The sequence below is a fragment of the Benincasa hispida genome, chromosome 10, assembly GCF_009727055.1.
Source record: "Benincasa hispida cultivar B227 chromosome 10, ASM972705v1, whole genome shotgun sequence".
Classification (NCBI taxonomy): Eukaryota; Viridiplantae; Streptophyta; class Magnoliopsida; order Cucurbitales; family Cucurbitaceae; genus Benincasa; species Benincasa hispida.
Window position 1 is genome coordinate 44811720 of NC_052358.1, and position 27498 is coordinate 44839217.

The 27498-nt window shown below is 33.7% G+C and overlaps 1 protein-coding gene and 1 long non-coding RNA gene across 4 annotated transcripts; one reads left to right on the forward strand and one right to left on the reverse strand.

The window, feature by feature from the left end:
* Window positions 1–1449: 1449 nt before the first annotated feature.
* On the reverse strand, window positions 1450–27498 carry LOC120088046 (copper-transporting ATPase HMA4-like). Of its 3 annotated transcripts, none has more exons than XM_039045070.1 (9): window positions 27311–27498; window positions 19265–19332; window positions 8199–8926; window positions 4740–5211; window positions 3977–4144; window positions 3594–3848; window positions 2925–3047; window positions 2241–2726; window positions 1450–1882 (listed from the first exon to the last, which is right to left on the reverse strand). In XM_039045070.1, the coding sequence occupies exons 2-9, from the start codon at window positions 19319–19321 to the stop codon at window positions 1490–1492; spliced, it is 2682 nt and encodes an 893-aa protein (XP_038900998.1). In that variant the 5' UTR covers window positions 19322–19332; window positions 27311–27498; the 3' UTR covers window positions 1450–1489. The 3 variants fall into 3 exon arrangements, with proteins under 3 accessions (XP_038900998.1, XP_038901000.1, XP_038900999.1); XM_039045072.1 differs by having other exon boundaries at window positions 19265–19344; XM_039045071.1 differs by lacking the exon at window positions 27311–27498 and adding an exon at window positions 19890–19908.
* LOC120088047 lies at window positions 8813–10364 on the forward strand. Its single transcript, XR_005484805.1, has 2 exons — window positions 8813–8953; window positions 9236–10364. It is a non-coding gene; the product is annotated as an uncharacterized LOC120088047 (long non-coding RNA).

Below are 27498 nucleotides of genomic sequence, written 5' to 3' on the forward strand. Positions count from 1 at the left end.
TGGGGCCTTAGAGTTAAAAAAAATGTACCAACTCTATATCAAACACAGACATATGAACTTATACCAAATGCAATATATGAACGTTGGACATACTATCTCAACTTAGCGCCAAATAACCTCGTAGTATTAGTGGATCTTATTTTCGCTTGGACTTAATTGCCTTTGGTCTTGACTTGGCTTATCTAGACTTAAACCAAATTATTCTCCATTAGTTTAGGGTCCATTTTGATTGACCTTTTAAGTATTTATAAACACTTCTTTTTTTACTTACTTATAAATATTTATTTAAATAAATAAAGTCAATTCAAATATACGTTTACATTATTTAAGTTTAGCCCAATCCCATTTTTAGTGAGTTGAGGCTAAATTAGTTTTAAGTACAATCGCCAATTCAATCAAAATAGCTTACATCACCCGATGGATCAATAAGTATCATTATCTTAGCCAAGTTTACATGTCTTCCATTTGAGATTGAAGACACATGTATTTTGTAATTGATCCCAATTTTTTAAATATTTATTACACACATTACATATTCTTTGAAAAAAAAAAAAAATCTCGACAACATTTTGGTAACCATTGGTTTTTCCTTTTCTATTTTTTTAGAAAATAAACGTATAATCATTTACCCAATTGGCACTCAGTTTTTCTATCTAAAAAATATTTTTGATCCCTAAACTTTCATGAAAGTAACAATTTAGTCCTTGAACTTTCGTTTGTAACGATTTAATCCATATACTTTCGATTTTGTAACAATTTAGTCCATGTACTTCTAATTTTGTAACAATTTTAACAATTTAGTCAAGGATAAAACTGTTACAAATTTTGAAGTACAAAAACAAAATTGTTACATAGTAAAGTTTAAAGACTAAATTGTTAAAAAAAATTTAAAGTTCAGAGACTAAATAACAACAAATCAAAATTCAGAAACTAAATTGTTATTACACGAAAGTTTAAAGACTAAAAATGATTTTAAATTTTTTTAATTTTTAAGATTAGATTAAGAATTCAAATGTGTTAAAAGAAAAGTAAAAGATATATAAGGATACTATAGAGAAAACAAGCATAATTTTTCAAAGTATAAACAAAGGCATACATGTTTCAAGAAAAGGGAGAATATAATAATGAAAATAGAAATACAAGTTTTATTAATGATCAATATCTAATTCCAACAATAGACCTATAACCAAAGATAGAAAGAACAATTTGTTTATCAATCTACATGTAAAACATTTTTCTAACCTACTCATGAAGGAGTTTGAAATGACTTTTCAGAGTAGTATGTTTGAGTACAACACTTATTTCTATAAGCACTTTCATAACAAAAAAGCACTATTTTCCCAATACTTCTACAGAAAAGTATTTTCAAAATTATCTCCCACCATGTAACACCAAACAAACAACATTCAAATCTTGAAAAAGGATTTGAATATATAACTAAAATCACCCTTTCATCAAACCAAACTCACATTGAAAAGAAGTTGAGTTATCAAGCAGATTGAAAATTCAGGGGTCTCCTATAACATTTCAATAAGAGAGAAGAACATACAACACTAAGAGAGGAAGCAGCCATGCAGGCACCGGCAAGCCACGGTGGCAATCGGATTCCAAAGAAGGGATATAGAATTCCGGCAGCGATAGGCATGCCGATGATATTATAGCCAAGAGCCCAGATGTAGTTAAGCCATATACGATAAACAGTTTGTCTTGAGAGATCTATCGCAGTAACTACATCTTCTAAATTGCTTCGCATTAGAACAATATCAGCTGCTTCTATAGCAATATTTGTTCCAGCACCAATTGCAATACCAACATCAGCTGCAGCTAAGGCATGTGAGTCATTTACTCCATCTCCCACCATTGCCACAATATTCCCAGTCGACTGCGTTCAACTCAACAAAGGATGAGTCATTTCATAAACATAAAATTTGCTATATGGAGCAGCAAGCAAAGCACTAGAAACGAAGACTTCATTTAGTAACTATTTTGTTTTTTGTTTTTGGTTTTTGAAAATTACGTTCACACCTAACTTTCTATGTTGTGTAGTATACTTTCTACCTATGTTCACAAAAATCAAATTAAGTTTTGAAAACTAGAAAAAAGTAGTTTTTGTGTTTAGATTTTGACTAAGAATTCAAATGTTTCTCTACGGAATGTGAAAATCATGATAAATAAATTAGGAGAAAACAAGCATAAATTTCAAAAACAAAATGGTTAACAAATGTGAACTAAAGTTTTACCTTGAAGGATTTAATCTTGTTGGCTTTTCCAATTGGATCCATCTCTGCAAAGACTTCATTAATCCCAACTCCTCTTGCAACGGCGAAGGCTGTGGCCCAGTTATCTCCAGTGACCAATATGGTTGAGATGCCAATCGAGCGAAGAAATGATATGACAGCTTTAGTCCCAGGCTTTGGTGCATCTATAACGCCAAAACCTCCTGCTATCTTGCCATTAATAGCCACCAAGACGCATGTTTGAGCCAGTCGCTCGTTTTCTATAGCGTACCTATCAACTTGAGGGCTGACAGGAACGCTGTGAGCTCGCATGAGCCTTCGGTTTCCTACTAAAACTGTCTTTCTATCAATTCTTCCTCCAACCCCTCCTCCCGGGAACACCTCGAAGTTCTGGATGCGTTTGCGACATTCGCTTCGGGCCCCGAACTTCCTTCTCATTTTATTCGCATGCTCCACTACAGATTTTGCTATAGGGTGTTTGCTGTTTGACTATACTCAAAGTGTTACACAAAAGTAAGATCTCAATTTTTACTTTTAATTTCGAAGGGTGTACATGTTACTAGCATGAAAAAGTACAAATTTTCATGAAAAAGCACACAAAAATACCTTCAATTTACATAAGAAACTTCTAAACAAAACTGAATACAAGATTCAAAACCTATCAACTTGAATTACAAATGCACTCACCTCAATTGCTATTGCTGCATCACAGAGCTCCTGCATTGGAACTGTAGAAAAAAGCACAACACTAACTACCTGCGGCCTGCCAACCGTTAGAGTTCCAGTCTTGTCAAAAACTACCGTTTTCACCTGGTTGAAAGGAAAGAAAAAAAAACTGTAATTTTTTTAAGACTCAAGAACACAATTAAACAACCTATAGCACAAATCCTGCTATAAAGTAAGGTCATAAAAGAAATGAAAACTTATAATTCAATATTCATCCAACTAAAAAGTTGATCAATTCCATAATCTAGGGTAATGTGCTCTTAATTTTTTTTTTTTTTTTTAAGTGTTTCTCGTGACATATTTAAGCTAAAAATACTCCACAAATATTTTCGGCTTAATACTACTACTTCAGTCCCTGTACTTTCAACTTTAGTTCATTTTGATATTTGTGTTTTACATTTTGATTCATTTTAGTCTTGTATTTTTAAAAAGTCCATTTCTTTGTACTTTCTAAGAAATGACTATTTTAACATCTTAACATTGAAACAAAAATGAAAATGAATGGGTTAAAGTGGACAAATTTTAAAAGTACAGGGACAAAAGTAAGTATGTAAACCAATACTTTCCTTACCATCTTTAAAGCATTTTACGTTCTAACAAAATGGACTCTCAAACGAAGACAGAGAGAACCTTATATGCATTTTGAAGTGCACTTGCCCCTTTAATGAGCACGCCTAGAGAAGCACCCTTTCCCGACGCAACCATGATCGCAGTCGGTGTTGCTAAACCAAGGGCGCATGGGCATGCAATCACCAACACAGAAATGGCAAACTGCAGTGCAAGTTCAAACTCATCCATGCCTTTAGGTATCCAATGTTTTGGGTATAAACCAACTTCTCCACAAATTAACCATCCCAGCCATGTCACAGATGCTGCCACGACAACCTATATGAGAGAAAGAAAGAAAGAAGCAAAACTTGAAAATCATTCTTGGTAAAGAGACTTAAGTTGTATTAGGCAGTAATTTGAAGCAAGCATGAAGAAAAAGCAAGTAGGAAAATCATTAAACTCACAACAGGGACAAAAAACTTTGATATCTGATCTGCTAATTTTTGAGCTGGTGCTCGTGATAGCTGAGCCGATTCCACGAGTTGTACGATTCGAGAAAGTGTAGTATCAGATCCAACATGAGTGGTCTTAATATATAAGCATCCATTTTCATTGACAGTCCCTCCTATAACCTGTTGGTGGCACATTTCTTGTTAAAATAAATTGTTAATTCAAGCCAACCATTTGGTTTTTAGTTTCTAGTTTCTTAAAAATCAAGCTTATAAACACCCCTTTCCACCTCCAAATTTCTTATCTTGTTATCTACTTCTTACCAATGTTTTCAAAAACCAAGGCAAGTTCTGAAAACTAAAAAAAGTAGTTTGTTTTTGGAATTTGACTACTTAAGATAGTTCGATGTACTAAGAATTTGATAAAAAAAATTGAGAAATCTCCCAGAATCAAATCATACAAGAAGACAGATACTCGATTTATAGAGAATTGCAAACTAATCTTAATTCTAATTAATCCAATAAACTAATCCTAATTCTAATAAACCAAGAAAACTAATACTAATCCTAACCTTAATCCTAATCAATCAAGGATTTGACAAAAATAGTTCAATTTACCCTAATCCCTACTACATCAAAAATGCAAATTATGGTAAAAAATTGAGAAAAAATGAGCTTAATTTCAAAAACCAAATAGTTACCAAACGGGGCTTGGAGACTCGAAGGGGAAGCGCTAGACCCAAATTTATACATGTGGAAAAGGAAAGAAAAAAAACACCTTATCACCAGTTGATTTGCAAATGGATCTTGCTTCTCCTGTAATTGTGCTCTCGTTCACATTGCTTTCACCACTAATAACAATCCCATCAACAGGGACTTTTGCCCCAGGAACAATCTTAATTATGTCATTCCTCTGTATCAGTTGGGTATCAATCTCCACCTCTGATAGCAAATTTCCATGATCGTCGAAGGTCATCAAACAAGCCGTGTCGGGAGCAAGATGAGCAAGCTTTGCTAAAGCATCTGATGATTTGCCTTTGGCCATGACCTCCAAATATTTTCCAAGTAGAATGAAGGAGATCAACATGGAGCTAGTCTCAAAGAAATCTTTCCCCTTAAAAGAGTTGGAAGTGGATGCTTTAAGTACTATGTATACTGAGTAAAAATAAGCTGCATTGGTGCCTACAGCAACCAAAACATCCATATTTGCAGATTTCCGTTGTAATGCACGGTATGATCCTACATAAAATCTGTTAAAAATTATCCAAAGAGAACCTTTAAACTATCCAAACACACATTTTCACTTCAAGAAAAATCCTGAAACATAAGATCATAACTGTGGTAAGCAGCAGTTTCTTATTTCATCGTAATTTAATCAAGCATAGCAAAATTAAAATTTAAGCAATTTTTAAACTATTTCTTTAAAGCAAAAGCACATAAGATAACGCTATTATTCCTCGTTTTCAAAAACGAACAAATGTCTGTAGATTCAAAAAGTTGTCTTGAAACCCTCCTATTTTTTATTCTTCTCTCTCTCATTTCCAATGAGAATAGAAACAAGTAAGAGTGTGTTTGGGGTAAGGACTATTCTAAGACTATAATAATCACTTTTTGCTACAGTAAATACTATTTTGTATTTTCTAATTAGCTACAGTCAATAATATTTCAAAACCCCCATTTACTTTAGTATTTATTATTTACTACCGTTTTTTTCTTTATTACAGTGTTTACTATTTCCTTCTCAAACTAAAATAGTTTTCACCTCAAACACATACTATTATAACCCAAGCTAAAATAATCAACACCTCAAACACAAACTATCATAAACCCAACTATAATAACCTAGGAATATAATAACCAACTCTTTGCCCCAAACGCCCTATAAATGTTAGTTATTAAAAACGTTGAAGTACAAGTTTAGTCCCTAACCTATCAAAATGACTAATAAATCTTTAAACTTTCAATTATGTGTCTAGTAGGTGTCCCTGAATTTTAAATTTTATATCTAATAGGTTAACAAAAATTCATCTATTAGATATAGATTTGAATTTTATGTTTAATGGAACCCAAACTTTCAATTTTATGTCGGATAGATTTGTGAATTTTAAAACTAGGGGGAAAAAAACTTTTTTGGTCTTTAGGTTTTGGGTCTAATTTCTATTTAGTCCATAGTTTTCAAAATCTTACCCTTTTAATCCTTAAGTTTTGAGTTAGATTTCAACTTAATTTCTAGGTTACAAAATGTTACACTAGTAGTCTTTGAGTTTTGAGTTTTGTTTTAATTTGATCCCCAAATCTTAAGATTTAAACTTTTAACTTTGATTTTTGACTAAATACTCACTTCCATTTTGACGTTAATTAATTCAAAATAAATAATGAAGTGGAAATTTAAAATTAAGTTTAAGAGTGATAAAAAAACAGTGAAACTTAATTAATTATTATTCTTTTAAATTTTGTTAAATTAATTAATAAATATTAGCACTACAAATTGAAAGTGTATATTTAATGAAAACTTGAGGTTATAAGTGTTAATCTTAAAATCCAAGGAACAAATTGAAACAAAATTCAAACATCAAAGATAAAATTGTAACATTTTGAAACTTAAAAGACTAAACTGAAATCAAATTCAAAAGGTAAAGACTAAAAGTACAATATTTTGATATCGAGAGATCAAATGAAAACTAAACTCAAAATTTAAAAACCAAAGACGATATATTTTCCTAGAAAATGTAAAATTTCAATGACCAAATTTATAATTTTCAAAGTTTACCAAACAAATAGACGCAAACGGAAGGACTAATTTAGTCCATCAGAAACCTACAAACTAATTCTCTAGGCAGAGACTGGAAAACAGAGATTAAAATTTTGATCAAGAGGCTAATAACAACAATGATGATAATAATAATAATAGGGTTAAAATTAATTTTGGCCCTAAACTTTAATTAAAGAAACAATTTAGTCTATGAACTTTAGTTGGTAACGATTTAGTTCATATACTTTTAAATTTGTACAATTTAGTTCTTGAACTTAAATAAATAACAATTTAACCCCTAAACTTTACAATTTCAAACAAATTAGTCTTTATTGTGAGAAATATTATTAAGATTTAATGAAATTTATTACATATGTAGATCATTAAACTGATCGGGAATTAAATTTTTTTATAAACTATAAGATTAAGTTGTTGCATAATAAAAGTTGATACTTAATTACAAGGTCTGCTTTCAAATATAGTAAAATGAGCAAAAAAAGTTACAAATATAGCAAAATGATACTGTCTATTAGTGATAGATGATAATGATAGGCATCAGTGTCTATTAGTGATAGATAATAATAACGTATCAGTGTTTATCACTGATAGACTATGACATTTTGCTATATTTGAAAATATTTTCATCAGTTTTTCAATTCAAAATATATATATTTTTAATTTCAAAGAGATTTTTTATGATAGAACTATATTTTGTTGATATTTTCAAACTATATAGACTAAATTCTTACCTATTAAAGTTTTTGGACCTAAATTATTACAAAATTAAAAATATACTAAACTATACAAAATGTTCCTAAATTTTGTACTTTTTGTCAAAAGTACCTTTGAACTTTTAAAAATTTCAAAATACTATCAAAATTCCAAAAAAAGGATTAAAAAATATCACTACCGTTATTTTGGATGGAAACAATTAGTGTTTTATTTTAAAAATACTTCTACAATTTCAAAAAAATTTTAAAAAGTACTCTTAACTTTAAAAGAAAAATTTTCAAAGTTAACCTATTATTAGTATATCAACACAAACTCTTAATACTTGTTTCAAAAATATCATTGAACGTCAAAAGGTTGCATTAATACTCTTAGCTTTACAAAATAAAAAGGGGCATTTGGGGGCAAAACAGTCTCTTACTATAGTAAATACTATTTCAAAACTTCCAATTAGCTACCGTCGACACATTTACTACAATATTTGCCTATTTGTTACCGTTTTTATGATTTATTTCTCAAATTAAAATAGTTTACAACACATACTATTATAACTTAAACTAAAATAATCTACACTCAAACACAAACTATTATAACCCAACTATAATAACCTAGGATTCTTCTTGTCTCAAACGCCCCCAAAGTTACAAAATACAAAATTAAAAGACATTTTTTTTATATATAATTTAGTTTTCAAAATATAGGAACTAAAACGTAGCAAAACAAATTTGAACTTAATAATAATAATAATAAAATTACCTGCGACCAGCGAGGAACTGGACTGGAGTGCAGAAGATCCATTTAAGAACCATTCCAACAGTAAGCATTCTACAAACCCTAAAATTCAACCAGTCTCCATAAGGAGGAAGCATCGGAAGCACCATTGCAAAACCCACCACTGGAACAGAAAACAAGCAGCTCAACAAGAACAAATTCCTATAAGCACAAGCTTCCTGAAGCTGCTCCACATCTCTTCTCTTCGGTGGCACATACAAGCTTGCTCCGTACCTCTCCAGGAACTCCAGAATCGACCTCGGACCGGTCCGGTCAGGATCGTAGCTGACGGTCACCATCCGGCGGCCAATCGCTTCCATTTCCACACAGTTCACTCCGGCAGCTTGCTCGAGAGAGGATTTTATGGCGGCCATGTCTCCGAAGGTGGCTCGATTGAGTTTGATGTGAACTTTGTAGGCTTCGTCTGCGGCAGAGATGAGGTTGGCTTCGAAGCCGCAATCGTCGATTGCAGTGAGGATCAGGGTCTCTGTGGTTAAATTTGGATCGTAAAGGACTTTGACTTCTTCGATTTCGAGAATTAAGAGTGCTCGTTTTACGCCGTGGACCATGGCTAGGGCTTTTTGAAGAGAACGGAGTTTGACTGGACAGGCTAATCTTGGGACTCTTAGACGACATGTTGATGTAATGGCTTGTTCTGGAAATTCGTCGGCGGGGAATCCTCCGGCTTCTATGATTTCTACCACTCTGTCTTCCTGTCATATTCCGACGACATATACTTGGTGAAGGCATTTTTTTTCCCTTTTCTTCTCTCTTTTTAAGTTCATAGGCTAAATTAATTGTTTTTTCCCCTATTTTATTGAAACCGAAATTCCAAACATCACACCAAACAACCAGAAACCACATCATCCCCTTCAAAAATAATTGTGCGGCCATCGTGCCGACGACACATCATTCAAATTTCTAACCCATCAACTTACGAGAGTGGAAAAGTGGTTACAGTTAGACCCTTATTATGATGGTGATAGGTGACACTAACGAATAATTGGGATTCTATTTTGTAGAGGGAGCCCAAGAAACGACTACTACATTCAACAAACGGAAAAAAAAAAATAGAGGCTGGAAATACATCTTTTCATACTCTGGAGAGCTCCAAAGAGGATCAATGCCAAATTGTGAGCAACTTTGTTTTCCTCCTTAAAGAATTTTACAAAAGCAAAAAATATTTACATTGGTAACAAGGTATAGGGTCTCTTTTGTTAAAAAAATCAAGTTTAGAAAGATCAATATCCAAAAACTTTAGCAGTCTAAAAACCTCCAAAAAAATCTATTGCAACTTCCACGGGAGGAACATGCCACTGATATTTTGAACATTTAGGGTCAAAATTGAAATAAAATAGGTCATTTTTGTACGTTCATTTTTGTTTTATTTTTTTCATCTAAAAATCAAAATATATATTTTTAAAATTTAAGGTTATCGAACTAAATTAAAAGTATAAAAAATATGATAAATCTATTTTGAAAATATAAGGGTCAAAATGAACAAAAATCGAAATCATATAGATTAAAGAAGTATTTAAACCTATTTTTGAAATGCTCTTAAATTTGAAGATAGGTGGATCGATAATGTTCTTATACCATTTTGCCCGCTACTCGAGGCGTGTATGAATATCCAAGAAGAAGTGTTCCTAGATGTGTGTAAGGGTTAAATGAGGAAGAATGGATGAGGGAAGGATGTCTTGCCATGGAGTGAAGAATTTCTTTGGTCTCATATAAGAAACCAAAATGCACCTCAAATGGTCGCTGAGAAACTTGGTTTAAAGAATTTTCAAAATTCTACTTCTAACTCCTCATGGCCTTTTAAAATTCATTCAAATATATAGCTGAACAATTTTATTATTAAGACAAGTGAAAGAGATCATTATGATTGCTAAGTTGTAAACATAGCAAGGATAGATTGATAACTTTTTAATATTATGAAAATATTTCCTACGTCCACTAATACTTATGAAGACAAATTTATAGTGTGAATACATATTATGATACTCTCATATTACTAGAATTTCTCTTCCGCACTTATCATGCCAATTTGTAATTATTTTTTGGAAGTCAGATATGTAACTTTAAAAGTCAAACAATAGTATAATTAAAGTTCATGACTATTTTGGCTAAACTATTACCAACATTGATCTATATATACCCTATAAAATATCCCTTTCTATTCTTCATTTTTATCCATTTTTTCATCATATTTTCAAGGTTTCAACATAGCCCTACGTCCTCCAAATTTCATGAATTATCGCTATAGCTTTTATATCAAATTGGATGTAGTTTAGAATTAAGATACACAAAAGTTGAATACAAGAAGATAAGACTCATTTGTAACACTCGAGTTCAGGAAGAGTGCATGAATGAATCAAGATGATATTCAAATGGGAGTGATCTTGAGTGAGGATGTGAAAGTATGGTTAAGAAAGAATTAAAAAAAATTGAAAGTTACTACCTATACTCCTCCAAAGTTAAATATACTTAGCTTAGAGCAATTCTATGTTGGATGATCTCCTGTGAATTTTTCTAGGAAGTATGTTAGTGAGGGCAAGACATACTAAAAGAACTCGTGTTGGCTTGTAGGAATAATCTTCACTCTTAGAAACTCCTTAAGACAAGTAAGCATGACATTCCTAGGACATAGAGGAATATCAAGTCCATTAAATTGATCTTTTTTTTTTTTGTTTGCCCATATTTATTTTGTACAATAGGCAAAGCTTTTTGTCATATAAATGTCAAATCATCATTCTTAAGCCTCATCGATACATCAAGCTGACATTTAAATAAGATTAAATTACAAATTTGGTCACTATGATGTGGAAAAGGTTAGAATTGGTTTTTATGATTTAAAAAGTTAGAATTTAGTCCATATTGTTCGATAAAACCTCATAATTAGTCCCTATGATTTGATAAAATTTTATAAGTAGTCCTTACCATAAGGACTATTTATGATAGTTCTATCAAACTATAGGAACTAAATTTCAATTATAAATGGTAGGAACTAAATTCTAACTATAAAAACCACTTGGTATAATAACCAATCCAACACTTTAAATACCCACAAAGTGATTAACTTTATCAAACTTCAATGCAACATCATTCTAATAACAATATAAATTTATAATTGAACTAGACTACCATTACTATCAATAATAGAATTATATTAGTGATAGTCTTTAAATACATTAATATACTTCAATACAAAAATATAGTTCTAATAACCATACAAGTTTATGATTTAAATAATTAATAGTCAATAATATATAAGTAATCTGATTGTGATATATAATATAGAATTCTATCAAAGATAGATCCCTAACCGTCACTAATAGACTTAAATCATTCTAATTTGTATTTTTTTTATGGGCAGGCTAATGGGTTTTTAGACTCTTGACATGAGTTGAATTTAGATTTATCTTTATTTGCAAATAATTTTAAGTTCTCTATTTTTGTTTTGGTTAGATTTTGCTATATAAACCATAATCCAAAAAGCGAACCATTTTTTATTTTTATTTTTTTAAAAATAATCTTCAAGTAGTTTTCTTGTTAATTTAAAATTTAGGAGAAGACGAACCAAACATATTTTTATTCAATTCCAAACAATAACAAAAGAGTTACTAAATATATTTCGTTTCGTAATCTATTAAAAACGAAAATAACATTTCAATGCATTGGAAAGCAAAAAAACAAAAAGTTGATTAAAAGTAACGCGAAGTGGATGATCTCATAAAGAAAAAAGAGCGTATAAAATAACTAGTATGTATATGTATGTATGTATGTGTATATTTCGAAGGTGATTGGTATTTGGTATTCTCTGATGTAGGGTATTTTGGGAATTCTTACAAGTTTTTGTCAGCTTTATTTTTCATTAATATTTTTAATTTCATTTTGTTAACTTTAGTTTAGGTTGTTAGGTTTAGATTAGTTAGTTAATTAGTTTAGGGGTGAACAAGCCCTTTCCCCTTGGTTTTATTTAAGGGGCACCTTACTCCAAGATTTGAGTGCTACATCAACTGATATCAGAGAACCTCATGAAAGGGACTTGATGGGTGCCAAAACCCCAAAAATGATGCGGAAGCATCTTCTTCACCCCAAGTAGTCGATCATCAGCTTTCAACGGTAGAAAATCCCATCAACAATATTACCACCACTATCTCGGGTATGCACCAGGCAATTGAGCTCCTCACGACTAAAGTTGGTAAAGTTCTAGCTCCTCATAATAAAGGCAAAAGTAAAGAAGTTGACCACGGTCACTAAGAAGTTCAAGAATTTAGAGGAAATCAAGATCAACAACCCAAGAAACAACTAGGATTGCAAATAGGTGTTCAGAGGGACCAAGGATTTCTTCCAAGAAAGGCTACTTTTGGCACCCAACAAGGTGACTCTGGCCAAAAGCCTTACAAAACCAAAGTCTCTCCTATGTAACGGCAGGCAATCCAAGGACCCGTTCACCCCTTAATAGGAACAGAGACCGATTCCTCTGATGATGAAAAGGTTTTCCCTCCTTTTGCTGATCACCAACATCACCATCCATCATTTATCCATCTCCTTACCAAGATTACTTTCCAAATAACCAAAAACCACTACAAGAACATCATTACCACATAAACTTCCATCAAGAACACTATCAAGATCCCTACACTTACCTGCCAGCTCAAGGAAATCCAAATTGGAGACGAGACCGACTATAAGATGAAAATTGACCTCCCTACATAAAACGGAAGAATGAACATCGAGTTCTTCTTGAATTAAGTGAAGAACGTGGATTTTCTTTTGACTATATGGGCACTTTTGAAGATAAAAAGATTGAATTGCCAGAGTTGAAACTCAAGGATGGGGCATCTGCTTAGTGGGATCAAATCCAAACTAACTGGTGAATCTATGGCAAACCCCACATCCGAAGCTGGCCCAAAATGTTGTGTTTGATGAAGAAACGTTTCTTACCCATTCATCATTAAAGTTTGCTATACAATCAATTCCAACACTACAAACAAGGCATTCATAATGTCGAAGACTACACGGAATAATTTCAACGACTCAGTGCAAGAAACAGCTTAGCTGAGAATGAAAATCAGCAGATTGCTCGATACCTTGATGGCCTACGCACTGAAATCAAAGAGAAACTTCATTTGCATCCCATTTCCTATTTTTCAGAAGTCGTCTCTATCGTTTCCACTATCAAAGAAGATGAAGTGCAAAAGCAAAAATGTTGGTCTGCAAGAAGAGGTAAATGGGACAAGCCTTCAGCTCAAGGAATAAGGCAGCTTCAATACACATCCAAGTCCATAACAACTACCAGTACACCAAACTTTAAAATCAAAGGAACTTGACCAACCGAGATCCGAGCAAGAAATTAAGGGGAATACAAGTTTTAATACTATTAAAAATCCTAATCTTTATAACAAACCTAACCTTGACAAATGTTTTAGGTGCGACCAATAAGGTCATCTTTTAAACGATTGCCCCCAAACGTAGAACCTTAGCCATTCAAAAAGAGCATGAATCTGATGAGGATGATGAGAACAATAAGATGAACTTCAAGTCACTCAACCAAATATGAGAGATGAACTATCCTGTTCTCCAACGCACTTTACTTACTCCCACTTCAGAATCTCATCTCAGAGACATGTACTCTTTCAAACAAAGTGCACTATTTAGGGAAAAGTCTGCACAGTTATTATAGATGGAGTCACCAGCAAAAAACTAGTGTCTAAAAAGCTGGTTCAAGCACTTAAACTCAAGGTTGACAACCACCAAAGTCCTTACAAAGTAAGTTGGATAAGAAAAAGGTGGAAAAGTCCTAGTGAATCAATTTTTCACCGTTTCTTTATCCATCTGAATCCATTACAAAGATGAAATCATTTGTGACGTCCTAGACATTGATGCTTGACATGTCCTCTTGGGCAAACCTTGACAACATGACAATCAAACAATTCATAAAAGGAACAATAACACTTTTCAATTTGATTGGATGGGGAAGCGAATTCTTCTCATACCACTGAATCATAATATCTTTACCCCTTCAAGCTTGACCCAACCTAAATAAAAAGGGCATTTATTCACCTTCCTTTCCAATAAAGAAGCAATCACTCAAGCATCCACTTTTTCCATGGCCCTTATTACCAAGGAAAATAAACCTCCTATTCTGCCCACCCCTGAAACAGTAGGGTCCAGTATTTTTTTGGATCAGTTTCCTACCCTAAAAACTCAACCAAACGACCTTTCCCTCACTTAGGGACATCCAACATAAATAGACTTCAACCAGGATCATCCTTACTTCACCTTCCTCACTAAAAAATAAGCCCATCGGAATATCAAATACTTCATGATATCATTCAGGATTTGCTTCCTAAAAAACATATTCAATCGAGTCTTAGCCCTTCTGCGGTGCCAGCTCTTTTAACCTCAAAGAAAGATGGTTCATGGCGCTTATGTATTGACAGTCGTGCAATAAATAAAATAACCATCAAATACCATTTTCCTATACCTCCAATTTCTGATTTGTTGGATCAATTAGCTGGATAAAAAATATTCTCCAAAATTGATCTTGCTAGTGGATATCACCAAATTCGTATAAGACAAGGTGAAGAATGGAAAACAACCTTAAAAACCGACGAGGGACTCTTTAAATGACTTATCATGCCGTTTGGGTTATCCAATGCCTTTAGCACGTTTATGAGGCTCATGAATAAACTTTTCTTCCTCTTCTTAACAAATATGTTCTTATTTATTTTGATGACATATTAGTTTACAGCAAATCTACAGAATACCATCTCGTACACCTTAAGGAAGTATTTTCTATTTTAGCTTCTAATTCTCTAGTCATCAATACTAAGAAGTGTGCATTTCTAAATTCCAATATTTACTTTTTAGGTTTCATCATCAGTAGCCACCAACCAAACTTCAAGCCATAACAGAATGGCAACCACCTAAAACAGTAACAGTAAGGGGCTGTTTAGGGCGTTAAGTTGAGATAGGATGTTTGGAGTTCATATGTCTGTGGGGTTCATATATCTGTAGAGTTTATATGTCTGTGTATGGGGTGCAAGTTATTTGGTCTAAGTTCATATGTCTATGTTTAGGGTATAGAATTGAGTTCATATGTCTGGATATCTGATGCAATTTATTGAACTCTAAATAACATGTTTTTATGATTACTATTTTTGTTTTGAAACTTTTTTATTCAATAATTATGCCCATCTTTGTTTGAATAATATATGGATTGCAATTTTTTCTTTTAATTTTTAAGACTTTTCTTTCTTTCTTTCTTTTTTGGGCAATGAACAACAATTACCCATTAGATTTCTTGTAGAAATATGGTTAAATAAAATGAGAAACTAAAACGAAATCAAAACTTTTGACTTTAGCTAATTTTTCTCAATGAATTTCATTATCATTTTCTTCTTTTTCTTCTTTTTCATATTGTCGCTCTATATTTTTACTATGTCATGAATTTTTGTTAATTAGATCTCCCTCATCATCGTAACACCCAAAGGAACGTCACCACATTTCTTCAACAGTTTCACTTTCATTTCCTCTAAATTTAGAGGATCATCAGAGAACAAATATTTATTTTTCACTAATTCTTGTTGGAAAATGTTCCAGGAAAAAAAATTTCATTTTATGGTTTTTTTTTGTTATATATTACATACTTTTCAACTACATACATACTTTTCGTCTAAATATTCTTAACACTCATTTGATATATGAATTCATCACGTATAAATATTGCATTTAATGTAGACAAAATAATATTTTTTATATAATCAACAACCTTACAACATACTTTAACAGTCACCAGTCTTATTAGTAGTCGGAAGTGGTTGTCGAAGTTGATTATCGAAGATGATTTTTGCTGGAGTTTGTAGTCGAAGTCTGAAGTCGATTGCATGAAGGTGTATTGGAGTTGGTTGTCGAAGTTTGTCATCGGAGGTGGTTTTCGAATCCCGGAGTTGGCCGGGCGAAATTCATCGGAGTTTGTAGTTAGCGGTGGTTGTCGAAGCCTACAAAGGTGGTCATCGGAGTTGGTCATCGGAGTTTGTTGTCGAAGTCAATTAGTCGTTGGAGTTGGTAGCGTGAAGGTGGTCGTCGGAGTTGGGTCATCAGAGATTTTTGGAGGCCAAAATTGGTTTTCGGAGTTGGCCGCGCGAAGGTTGTCGGAGCTTGGAGTTGGTCGCTGAAGCTATCATCGGAGGTGGTTGTTGGAGACCGAATTTTGTCGCCAGAATTTTCATTAGAGGTGATTGACAGAGCCAGGAATTGGTCGTCAAAGTTGTCATCGAAGGTGGTTGTCGGAGTCCGAAGTTAGTTCTTGGAGTGTGACAGTTACCGATGGGTGGAGTCATTGAAAACATGAAAAGAATGGAGAGTTGGGGTGAGTTGGTAAAATATATCAACTCAACTCCACTAACATTTAAAGTTGGTGGACCAAACAATGAGTTGGTATATTATACCAACTCAACTCAACTCATGTTGGTGAGCCAAACACCCCCTAAAAGAGGTGCAATCTTTCTTTGGGGTCTTGTCTCATTTTATCGTAAATTCATTAGAAAGTTTAGCTCTCTAGCAGCTCTTCTTATCTATTGCCTTAAGAAAGGAAAGTTTGAATAGAATGAAGATACCTTACATAGCTTTAATACATTGAAATCCAAATTACCATCTCTTCTAATCCTAGCTTTACCCGATTTCTCCAAGCATTTGGAGTTGTTGTTGATGCTTGTGGGGTAGGTATTGGGGCTGTCTTATCTCAAAAAAATCACCCAATTGAGTTCTTTAGTGAAAAATTAAGTGAACCTCACAAAAAATGATTCACCTATGCACAAGAACTACTTCTTAGTTCGAGCACTCCAACATTAGGAACACTACCTCATTGGAAAAGAATTTGTCTTACTTATTGATCACTACTCCTTAAATTTTGTCCATTCCGAAAAGCATGTTAGTATAATGCATATTAAATGGATTACTTTTATCCAAAAATTTGACTTCATGATCAAACACACTTTAGGGTCATCTAATAAGGTAGCAGATGCTTTAAGTAGGAATGCCAATTTATTAACACTTTTACGTAGATCTATTATTGTTTTTTACCACCTTCCTACATCATATGGAAATGACCCCAATTTCCATGACACGTGACAATCTTGTTTAACTATCAACAACTGCAAAGACTTCCACTTACTTGATGGATTCCTTTTCAAAGGCAGCCAATTATGTATACCCAAGGATCTCTTAGAGAAGCACTTATCCAAGAAGCTCACTCAAACGGTTTAGCCAGACATTTTGGAAGGGACAAAACCCTAATTTCAATTAGTGAATGTTTTTATTGGTCACAACAAAGGAAAGATGTAAACAACTTTGTAAAAAGATATTTTATATGTCAAAAAGTCAAAGGAAGAACTCAAAATACTGGACTATACACACCTTTACCCATTCCAAATTCTATATGGGAGGATTTATCCATGGGTTTTATCCTTGGATTACCTAGAACACAAAGAGGTTTTGATTCCATATTTATTGTTTTGGACAGATTTAGCAAGATGACACATTTTATTACTTACAAAAAGACATTTGAAGCTATGTTCATTGCTAACCTCTTTTCCAGATGAATTTTCAAAATCCATGGGATCCTAAAATCAATAATATCAGATCGAGATATAAAATTTATGAGCTTTTTTTGGAAAATTCTTTCGAAAAGGTTTGACACAAACCTAAAATTCAGCGCTACAAGCCACCCTCAAATAGGTGGCCAAATGGAAGTAACAAATAGGACACTTGGCAACCTATTTAGATATCTTTCCAGCGACAAACCAAGACAATGGGATACTTGTCTTGCCTAAGCTGAATTTGCTTACAACAATATACAGAACAAATCTACAGGGAAGTGTCTATTTGAAGTAGTTTATACTAAACTTCCTCGTCTAACTTTTGATCTTATTAATCTTCCATATTTATTGATTGAAATGTAGAAGTAGAACAAATGGTGGACCGAATAAAAAAATTACACCAAGAAGTAATAGACCACCTAGAAGCTGCCAATGCCATCATACAAAGCCAAAGTCGATCAACACAAATGCATCCAAATCTTCCAACTTGGAGATCTAGTAATGATCCATCAGAAACAAGGCTACCCACTGGAAATTACAGAAAACTCTCCAACAAAAAGCTCAGACCATTCAAAATCATCAATAAAATTGGAGAAAAGGCCTATCAAGTTGACTTCCTCCTTCACTCAACATCCATTCCACATCCAACGTTGTAAACCTCACTCCATACTACCCACCGGATGACTTTCAACTAGCAACATAACTCAGGTCAAGTTATTCTTTATTGGAGGAAAATTGATGTAAGGTATTTTGGGAATTCTTACAAGTTTTTACCAAATGCATTTTTCATTAATATTTTTAATTTCATTTTGTTAATTTTAGTTTAGGTGTGACCCGAGGATCTATTTACGGAGGTTAGATTTAGATTAGTTAGTAAGTTAGTTTAGAGGTGATCAAGCCCTTTCCCTTTAAGTCCATTTAAGGGGACTTATCTTTTATTTTCACACACATTAATAAAACCTTCTTTAAGATTTGCTCAAAGATTTGAGTGCTACATCATTCTATTTGTGGATATTTGATTTTTTTTTTTTTTATGAAATTTCTATCGCATGTTGAATTTTGTTTAGCTTGTGTTAGGATGTGGACCATTTGGTTGGACAAGAATAAAATTTATAAGACCTTACAAGTTCTTTATGTGTAATTTCAGTGAAATTGAATTTGTTCCTACCTTCGAGATTTCGATGTTGGTTTAGGTGCCATGGTTTCTCTTTCTTTAGTGTTGAAGTCTTGAGGTTCTATACACCTCCTTTATCACACTTTATTATTGAGGTGGATGCAACTTGTCATATAGTACTACAGTGGTAATGAAATTTCTCTCTTCGGAAAAAAAAAATACTACACCAAATATCCATTCAATCAAGTAAATGAAAAATTGATTTAGAAAATTGATGATGGTGTCTAAATGAAGCAAATAAAATGAATTAATTAAGGTCAAGAACTTACATTAATGAAGTCCCGTGGATTTAGAGGCACCTTAAGATCATAAATATTAGCTTCCATCTTGCCCTAACCTGTCAAAAAAGCTAATATTTATCAAATTAGAATACACATTAAAAAAAGAAAAAAAAAGAATTGTCTACCATTATTTTCATCCACAATGTTTTGTATAAATAAAATATATGAACTTTTTAATTAAGAAATTGTTTAAAAAATGTGACATGTGGCCTAAATATGAAAACTAGATTTCAACCCACGATGTCTTGTAGTACTACGGTAGTACCTACTGCTCATATTCATAATTTAACATGTCATCAATTTTTGAGGTATGCTTTTGTGGAAAGCAATCAATGGAGGTAGTATGAACTTTCCATATTATCTTAGTATATAAAAAAAAAGAATTAAATAAGAAGTTTAGTATCTAAACTTTGGAGGCTTAACTTAATAGAGTTAACACAAATAAATCTTATAAATCCCAAAGTTTCAATTTTGTGTCTAGGTTTCTAAACTTTAAAAATGTCTATTAATTATTTGAACTTTCGCTGTTAAACCCTAATTAGTCTTAAAATATTCTTAAATATTCATCTCAATATCGAATCTTAACTTTTTTTTTTTTTTTTGGACAAAATACCTATTTGAACTTCATGGTTCTATCTCAAAACCAATTCGTGGTGAGGAGATTAATCCATGTATCATTTGAAGATCGTGATCGGTCTTCCTCATCTTTCCAATATGAGATCTTCAACAAAAATTTCCTGTAGTAAATCTGATGTAGTAGGATTAGAGTAAATTATGATATCTTGGTTAAATCCTTAATTGATTAGGATTAGGATTAGTTTACTTGGTTTATCAAGATTAGTTTCCTTGATTCATTAGGACTTTGATTAATTCACTTTCCAATTCATCTATATATAGAGATTATTTTCTTATATTGATACTTTTTTTTCCATATATTAAGACTAACTTTATATTAGAGATTTTTCTCCTTTTAATTTTCAAGCTATATTAGAATTCAGTATAATGGAAGGCGGCGCCATGAGATAAAATGAGTGAAGATGATTCGAAGAAAGTGAAAGGAAGTGAAGGTGAACTGAATTTAAGAGCAACGAGCGTGAAACAATACTTAAATTGCATCCATGATGAACTCATTTTTGTGCATCTCACTCTATTAAAAAAAATTAAAAAAATCTAAAAGTTTAGAAAAAATTAAAAAGAAGTAAGAAGAGTTTTCCATGTTGCAAACTATGATTAGGCAATTAGATAGGATGATCAAAGATAAGTGTAACCTAGGATGCACCTGAGTATTTTTCTTGAGCATGAACTTAAAATAGATTTAGATTAAAAATATACATTATATAACCTATTATTCTCGTTCTCAAACTTTTTTTAGTACAATAAGGTAGGGCGTACCATTGTAGAAATTTAACTTTCACATAAAAAAGAATGAACACATATCAATTATAGCTTGCTCACTTAAAAGTAGAGAGTTCTCAAATTTGTACCAAAATAGTTTATAGGATTTGATATTAAAATCAAGTTCTGAACCTTAAAAAAACAATTATTGTGTACTATTAATAAATTGAAAAGAAACTATAGAACTTCGTGATTTAGGGTTGTTGAAAGTTGTTGTAATTGTCCTAAGGGCATTTTAGTCTTTTTATATTTATCTACTTTTCCCTACTGTATTAGGGTTTTCATTTAGTCTATTTATATGTTGGGTCGCAGTGTTTGTAAAAAAATGTTGAATAATAAGAACTCTTCTATCATGGTTTTTTCTCCCTGATTTAGGGTTTCCCACCTAAAACTTTTGTTGTTCTCCTTCTCCTTTATTTCACTATGGTATCAGAGCATGGTGACGAAACCCTAGTCATCATGGAGGAAAACCTAACTGATGATGGAACCACTGTTGAAACGGTAAATGTCGTTGTCATTCAAGCTGCTATCGGTAGGTATATTTGGTTGATCCACCTCAATCCGGTGCACATGTTTCCATCGCACAGTGTCCAACCGCCAATTGGAACTGATCCAGCCATCTCTCATTCCGGCGCAGGGGTCTTCAGGCAGCAACCAATGATCGAGCCGCAGACGCAATCGGGCCAAATTCTGTTGTATCTGATCGAGCAGCCGCAATTGATCCACCATGGCACAGTCCCGTTCCACTCGACAGCCACCTGTTTGACGCCGGTCCAACCGATGATCCAGCCAAGTTCGGCGCCAATCCAACCGACCTCATGGTTTGCGCTGCCATACCAACAGCCTATTGATGCTTCCTTTTTGGTGGACAAAAACCTCCTGTGACAACTAGTGAGATACAAAGACCTCTACTGAAGACCCTCAGGAATGCATTTAGAAGGGAGAAGATTCCTTGCTCCGCATTTTGCTTGTGAACAGCATGGAACCACAGATAGAGAAACCATTGCTGTACTCTGCGACTGCTCGGGATATTTGGGAGGCAGTGCAGAAACTGTACTTTAAGAGGCAAAATGGGTCACGTTTGTACACCTTTCGAAAACAGGTTCATGAATGCAAACAGGGGAACAGGTACGTTATGTCTTATTTCAATAAATTGTCTTTATTGTGGCAAGAGATGGATTTATCATGAAATTGTCTGGGATTGTTCATGCGGCAGGGGGGAAGGGGGGTTCAATATTCGAAAATTGAGAAAGTTGATCATGTTTATGACTTCCTTTATGGATTGAACTCCAAGTTTGATGTGGTTCGCAATCGAATACTAGGACAACAACCAATACCGTCTCTAATGGAAGTCTGTTTTGAAGTTCATTTGAAGAAAGATAGATCAAGTGCTATGAACAATCCTGTAGTTAATGCCATTGACTCCACTGTGTTTGGTGTGAAATCATCTGGATCTGATAGTGACAAGCAGAACGCTAAACCTCCTTAAGTATGTGAACATTGCAAGAAATTGTGGCATACTAAGGAACAGTGCTGGAAGTTACATGGTCGACCCCCAAATGGCAGACGTCACCCTCCAAATGACAAGTCGAAGTCTGACCGAGCACTTATGAGTGAATTTACTGATGGTACATCAAAGTCTCAGGAGATCAACCAAAATGACCTAGATACTGTTAGGGTCGGTACGATCGTCCAATCAGGTACCCCTCCATCCTTTAGTCTTCTTATTGAGGGAAAAGAAACATGGATACTGGACTTAGGAGCAATAGATCATTTAACTGGCTCATCTGATTGATTTCTCTCATATTTTCTAAGTACTGGTAATGAGAGGATTCAAATTGCAAATGGGTCATTTGCTCATGTTGCAAGGAAAAGGTCATCTTTCTCCTTTCCAGGGTTTGATCTTGCAGAATGTGTTGCATGTTCCGAAAATATCCTACAACTTGCTGTCTATCAGTAAAATAACTAGGGATCTAAACTGCAGAGTTGTTTTCTCACCAGATACTATTTTGTTTAAGGATTTGAGCTTGGGGACGATGATAGGCACTGTCCGACATGACAGGGGTCTCTATTTCCTTTCTGATGATGTTGCCTTTAGGAGTTTTTCTAGGACTAGTTTGTTATCTTCATTTTCAACTTCTGAAAAAAAATTATTTGTTATGACATTTTCGTCTTGGTCATCCAAACTTTCAATATATGAAGTATTTTTTTTACCATTTATTTTATAGTGTGGATGTTTCTTCTTTATCGTGCCTTCTCAGCCTTACAGACCTTCCCAGCCATTCCATTTGGTCCATAGTGATGTTTGGGGTCCTTCAAACATCACTACTTTGTCCAACAAGTGTTGGTTTGTTACTTTTATTGATGATCACACCTGTCTTACATGTGTGTTTCTTCTCACTGACAAGTTAGAAGTGATGCCTATGTTTCACAATTCTATGTTACAGTAGAAACACAATTTAACACTAAGATTGCCATTCTTCGAAGTGACAATGACTGGGAGTTCGTTAATAACACCTTTCGAGAGTTTTTTTTTACTTCAAAAGGTATTATCCATCAGAATTTGTGTGCTTATACTACTCAATAAAATGAGGTGGCTGAACGGAAAAATCGTCACCTCGTCGAAGTTATCACATCCCTCATGCTCTCTGCATCTCTTCCCTTGTATTTATGGGAAGATGCAGTTCTTACTACAACCCACCTTATTAATCGGATGTCCTCCCGTATTCTGAAATTCTAAACACCTCTTGAATATTTCAAAGAGTTTTACCAATCCATGTGTCTCATTCCTGATGTCCCTCTTCGAGTGTTTGGGTGTAATGTTTTTGTTCATAGTCATGGTCCTCACCAAACTAAATTCGCTCCTCTCGCTCAGAAGTGTGTCTTTATTGGGTATCCACTTCACCAGTAGGGTTATAAGTGTTTCCATCCGTCCTTAAGGAAGTACTTTGTCTCTATGGATGTCACGTTCCTTGAGGATAAAACCTTTTTTCCCGTTAGTCATCTTTAGGAGGAGAAAACTAGTGAAGAGACTAACTCGTCCACATATTCTGTTCCATGGACTTTCTTCCTGAGCTTATCTTGGATACAAATAACACTATCCTTCCTACTAAACAAGTGCCCTATATAACATACTACAGGAAGAATCTTAGAAAGGAAATAGTGTCTCCTGTTGTTCCATCGGATACTGTCCATGAATCGGAACCAGCACCAACTCAGGTTCAAGGTACTTCTGTTCCTGATAATACTGATGGGTGTGTTAAGGGTGATGTGATTGAAAGTGATGGAACTGATGAGATTGTTTCAGACAATGACAAAGCTGCAGATAGTAATGAATCATCATGGGAAATTCAGGAGGTTGAAGACTTGTCACGAGTAAGCAAGGATGACCACTGTTCTCTTACTAATGAGAGGTCTGGTGAAACAGGAGATTATGATGCACCTTTGATATACCTATTGCTCTACGGAAAAGGACTAGATCGTGTACCAAGTATTCCATGCATAGTTTCCTTTCTTATAGTAACTGGTCTTCTGGGTTTAGAGTTTTCACTACGAACCTAGATACTGTAACAATGTGCAGATGAAAGGAAGGTTATAGTTGGCCATGGAGATTCTCGAATGGAAGGCTGCAGTTATGAAAGAGATGAAAGCTCTTGAGACGAATAAAACATGGGATCTTGTAACTCTTCCTAAATGGCATAAAACTGTTGGGTGCAAATGGGTGTTCGCTGTTAAGTATAAGTTTGATGGAACTTTAGATAGATACAAAGTTAGATTGATTGCTAAAGGGTTTACTCAGACGTACGGAATCGATTACTCGAAAACTTTCTTTTTAGTGGCAAAACTGAATACGATTCGGGTCCTTCTCTCAATGGCCATTAACAAAGACTGGCCCCTCCATCAAGTTGATGTGAAGAATGCATTCTTGAATGGTGAATTAGAAGAAGAGATCTATATGAGTCCTCCTCCTGGGTTTGAAGCTCAATTTAATCATCAAGTTTGTAAACTCAGAAAATCCCTATATGGTTTGATACCGTCTCTGAGGGCTTGGTTTGACAGGTTCACCACCTTTGTTAAGTCCCAAGGGTTCATTCAGGGGCACTCTGATCAAACCTTGTTCACAAAGAAGTCAACATTGGGAAAGATGGCTATACTAATCGTGTATGTTGATGATATCATTTTGTAAGGTGATGATGTCACTGATATTACCAAACTAAAATAGAAAATGACTAATGAATTTAGGATTAAAGATCTCGGGAGTATGAGATATTTTCTTGGAATGGAGGTAGCAAGACCGAGAGAAGGAATATTTGTTTCTCAATAAAAATACATCTTTGATTTGTTGAGAGAAACAGGGATGACTGGATGTAAACCCGTTGATACCCCTGTTAAAGTTAACGCTAAGTTTGGAGATTCTGTCGACGGAGTTCCTGTTAACAAAGAAAGGTACCAACGTCTAGTAGGAAAATTGATTTTCTTATCTCATACTAGGTCAGATACATCCTATGCTGTCAGTATGGTTGGTTAGTTTATGCAGGCATTTTACGAGAAACATATGGAGGCTGTTACTCGAATTTTGAGGTATTTGAAATCCACTCCGAGAAAAGGCCTAATATTCAGGAAATATGACAGGAGATGCATGGAGGCTTATACTGACTCTGATTGGGCAGGATCTGTTATAGATAGAAAGTCACTTCATGGTATTATACTTTTATGTGGGGTAATCTTGTTACTTGGCAGAGTAAGAAGCAAAGTGTGATCACTAGAAGCAGTGTTGAAGCAGAATACAAGGCTATGAGTCTAGGAATATGTGAAGAGATATGGTTGAAGAAAGTTTTTTCTGACCTTCACCAAGATAGTGACACTCTTATGAAACTCTACTGTGATAACAAGGCAACTATAAGTATAGCCAATAACCCTGTGTAACATGATAGAACTAAACATGTGGAGATCGACAGACACTTCATTAAAGAACAACTGGATAGTGGCAGTATTTGTATTCCCTACATTCCTTCAAGTCAACAAGTTGCAGACATCCTCACTAAAGGGTTACTAAGGCAAAGCTTTGATACTTGTGTTAGCAAGTTCGGTCTTATTGACATTTACACCCCAACTTGAGGGGGAGTGTTAAAAACTGTTGTATTTGCCCTAAGGGCATTTTAGTATTTTTATATTTCTCTACTTTTTCCCACTGTATTAGGGTTTGCCTTAGTCTATTTATATATTGGGTATGTGGTGTTTGTAAAAAATGTTGAATAATAAGAACTCTTCTATCATGGTTCTTTCTCCATGAGTTAGGGTTTTCCACGTAAAACTTTCGTTGTTCTTTTTCTCCTTTCTCCTTTCTCCTTTCTCCTTTATTTCAATAAGGGTTGAAAAGTTTTTTAGTACATAGAAATAAAACGTTGCGAATCATAGACTTTGTAGTTATTAACACATCCATATATCAATTTAGTTATGCTTGATTGAAAAAGTTATGCAAATAAAATTCTAAATATATTTTCATAAAAGGTTATTTAGGAAACTTTTTTATTTTTATTTTTATTATTTTGTAAAGAAGATCATGGCTAACAGGGCAGTTCAAATAAACCATGATTTACAATATTGAATAGACTTTATATAAAGCATATCTTTTCTAAAAATTAGTTTTGGTACGGTAGAAAGATTTATTTTAAGAAAATTTAATAATGTAACACTCCCCCTACTTATACTGCTATTTATTTTAATAAATTTTTTTGAAGTCCACAAATTATATTGTCCCCCTTCACATTCTAATTATTTGAAAAATAAAAAAAATAGGAAGCACGAAATCTAAGACTTTTAAATGCAAAAAGTAGATTCTTTAAACTAAATTTGAGAGGAACATCATTTACTTATTTGATTTATAAATTTTTTATAAGGAAAATCAACTCTTCACATATCCCTACAACAATATGATATCATCTATTTTAGATTTAAGTCCCCGTGTGTTAGCTTTTGAAATGATTGTTCTCGCCTATATACTATACATCTCTCCATTTTCCGGCTAATGTTAGGACTCTATTAACATCTAGTTAACATAATTTATGTAGAGGAAAATTACAAACCTAATTAAGATTGGAGGTTTGAATCCTTTCACCTCTCGTGCCGACACTATATATTAGAAGAAGGAAAGAAAGAAAAGTATGTAGGTAGAAATCTTCGCTTTTGCAACAATCGTCCTCTTAAATAAAAAATCGTTAACTAATCCATCATTCATTCTTTTCCACATCTAAAAATTTACTTTTATCTGATTCAATTATTTTTTGGTATACTATATTTCACGTGTATCTAATAAAGTCTTGAACGTCTTCTCTTGACCATTTTTTCAATCAAAATCACTCGTATCTAATAAAACCTTGAACTTCTTTTCTCAACAAGATCAAAATAGATCACTTTATTCATCTAAAACTCTAAAAATGATCTTTACTTTTAGATCTCTATACCATCATTTTCCTTTTAATCCACAAAAAGGAACTTTTCAAGCATAACCAAAGCAATTAATACTAAAACAACAATGAATGTAAAAATTGCGAATGAAAATTAAACAAATACAGATAATTATGGCCCAAGTAAATTCATGAATTACACAAAATGAAAAAGAAAGAACATTAACGTTACCCGTTGGTCGTATATCCGATCCGTGACAGATAAATGAACTTTCGAAAGAGACGACGGTGACGGTGGGTGGTCGGAGCGGCCGTCACCGTGCAGACGGGAAAGAATTTCGCCTAATGGCCGCCGGAAAACGGAGAGAGAGGGAGAAAGCGTTTACGAAAAGTGTTGGTTTTTGGTTAGTGATGATATGA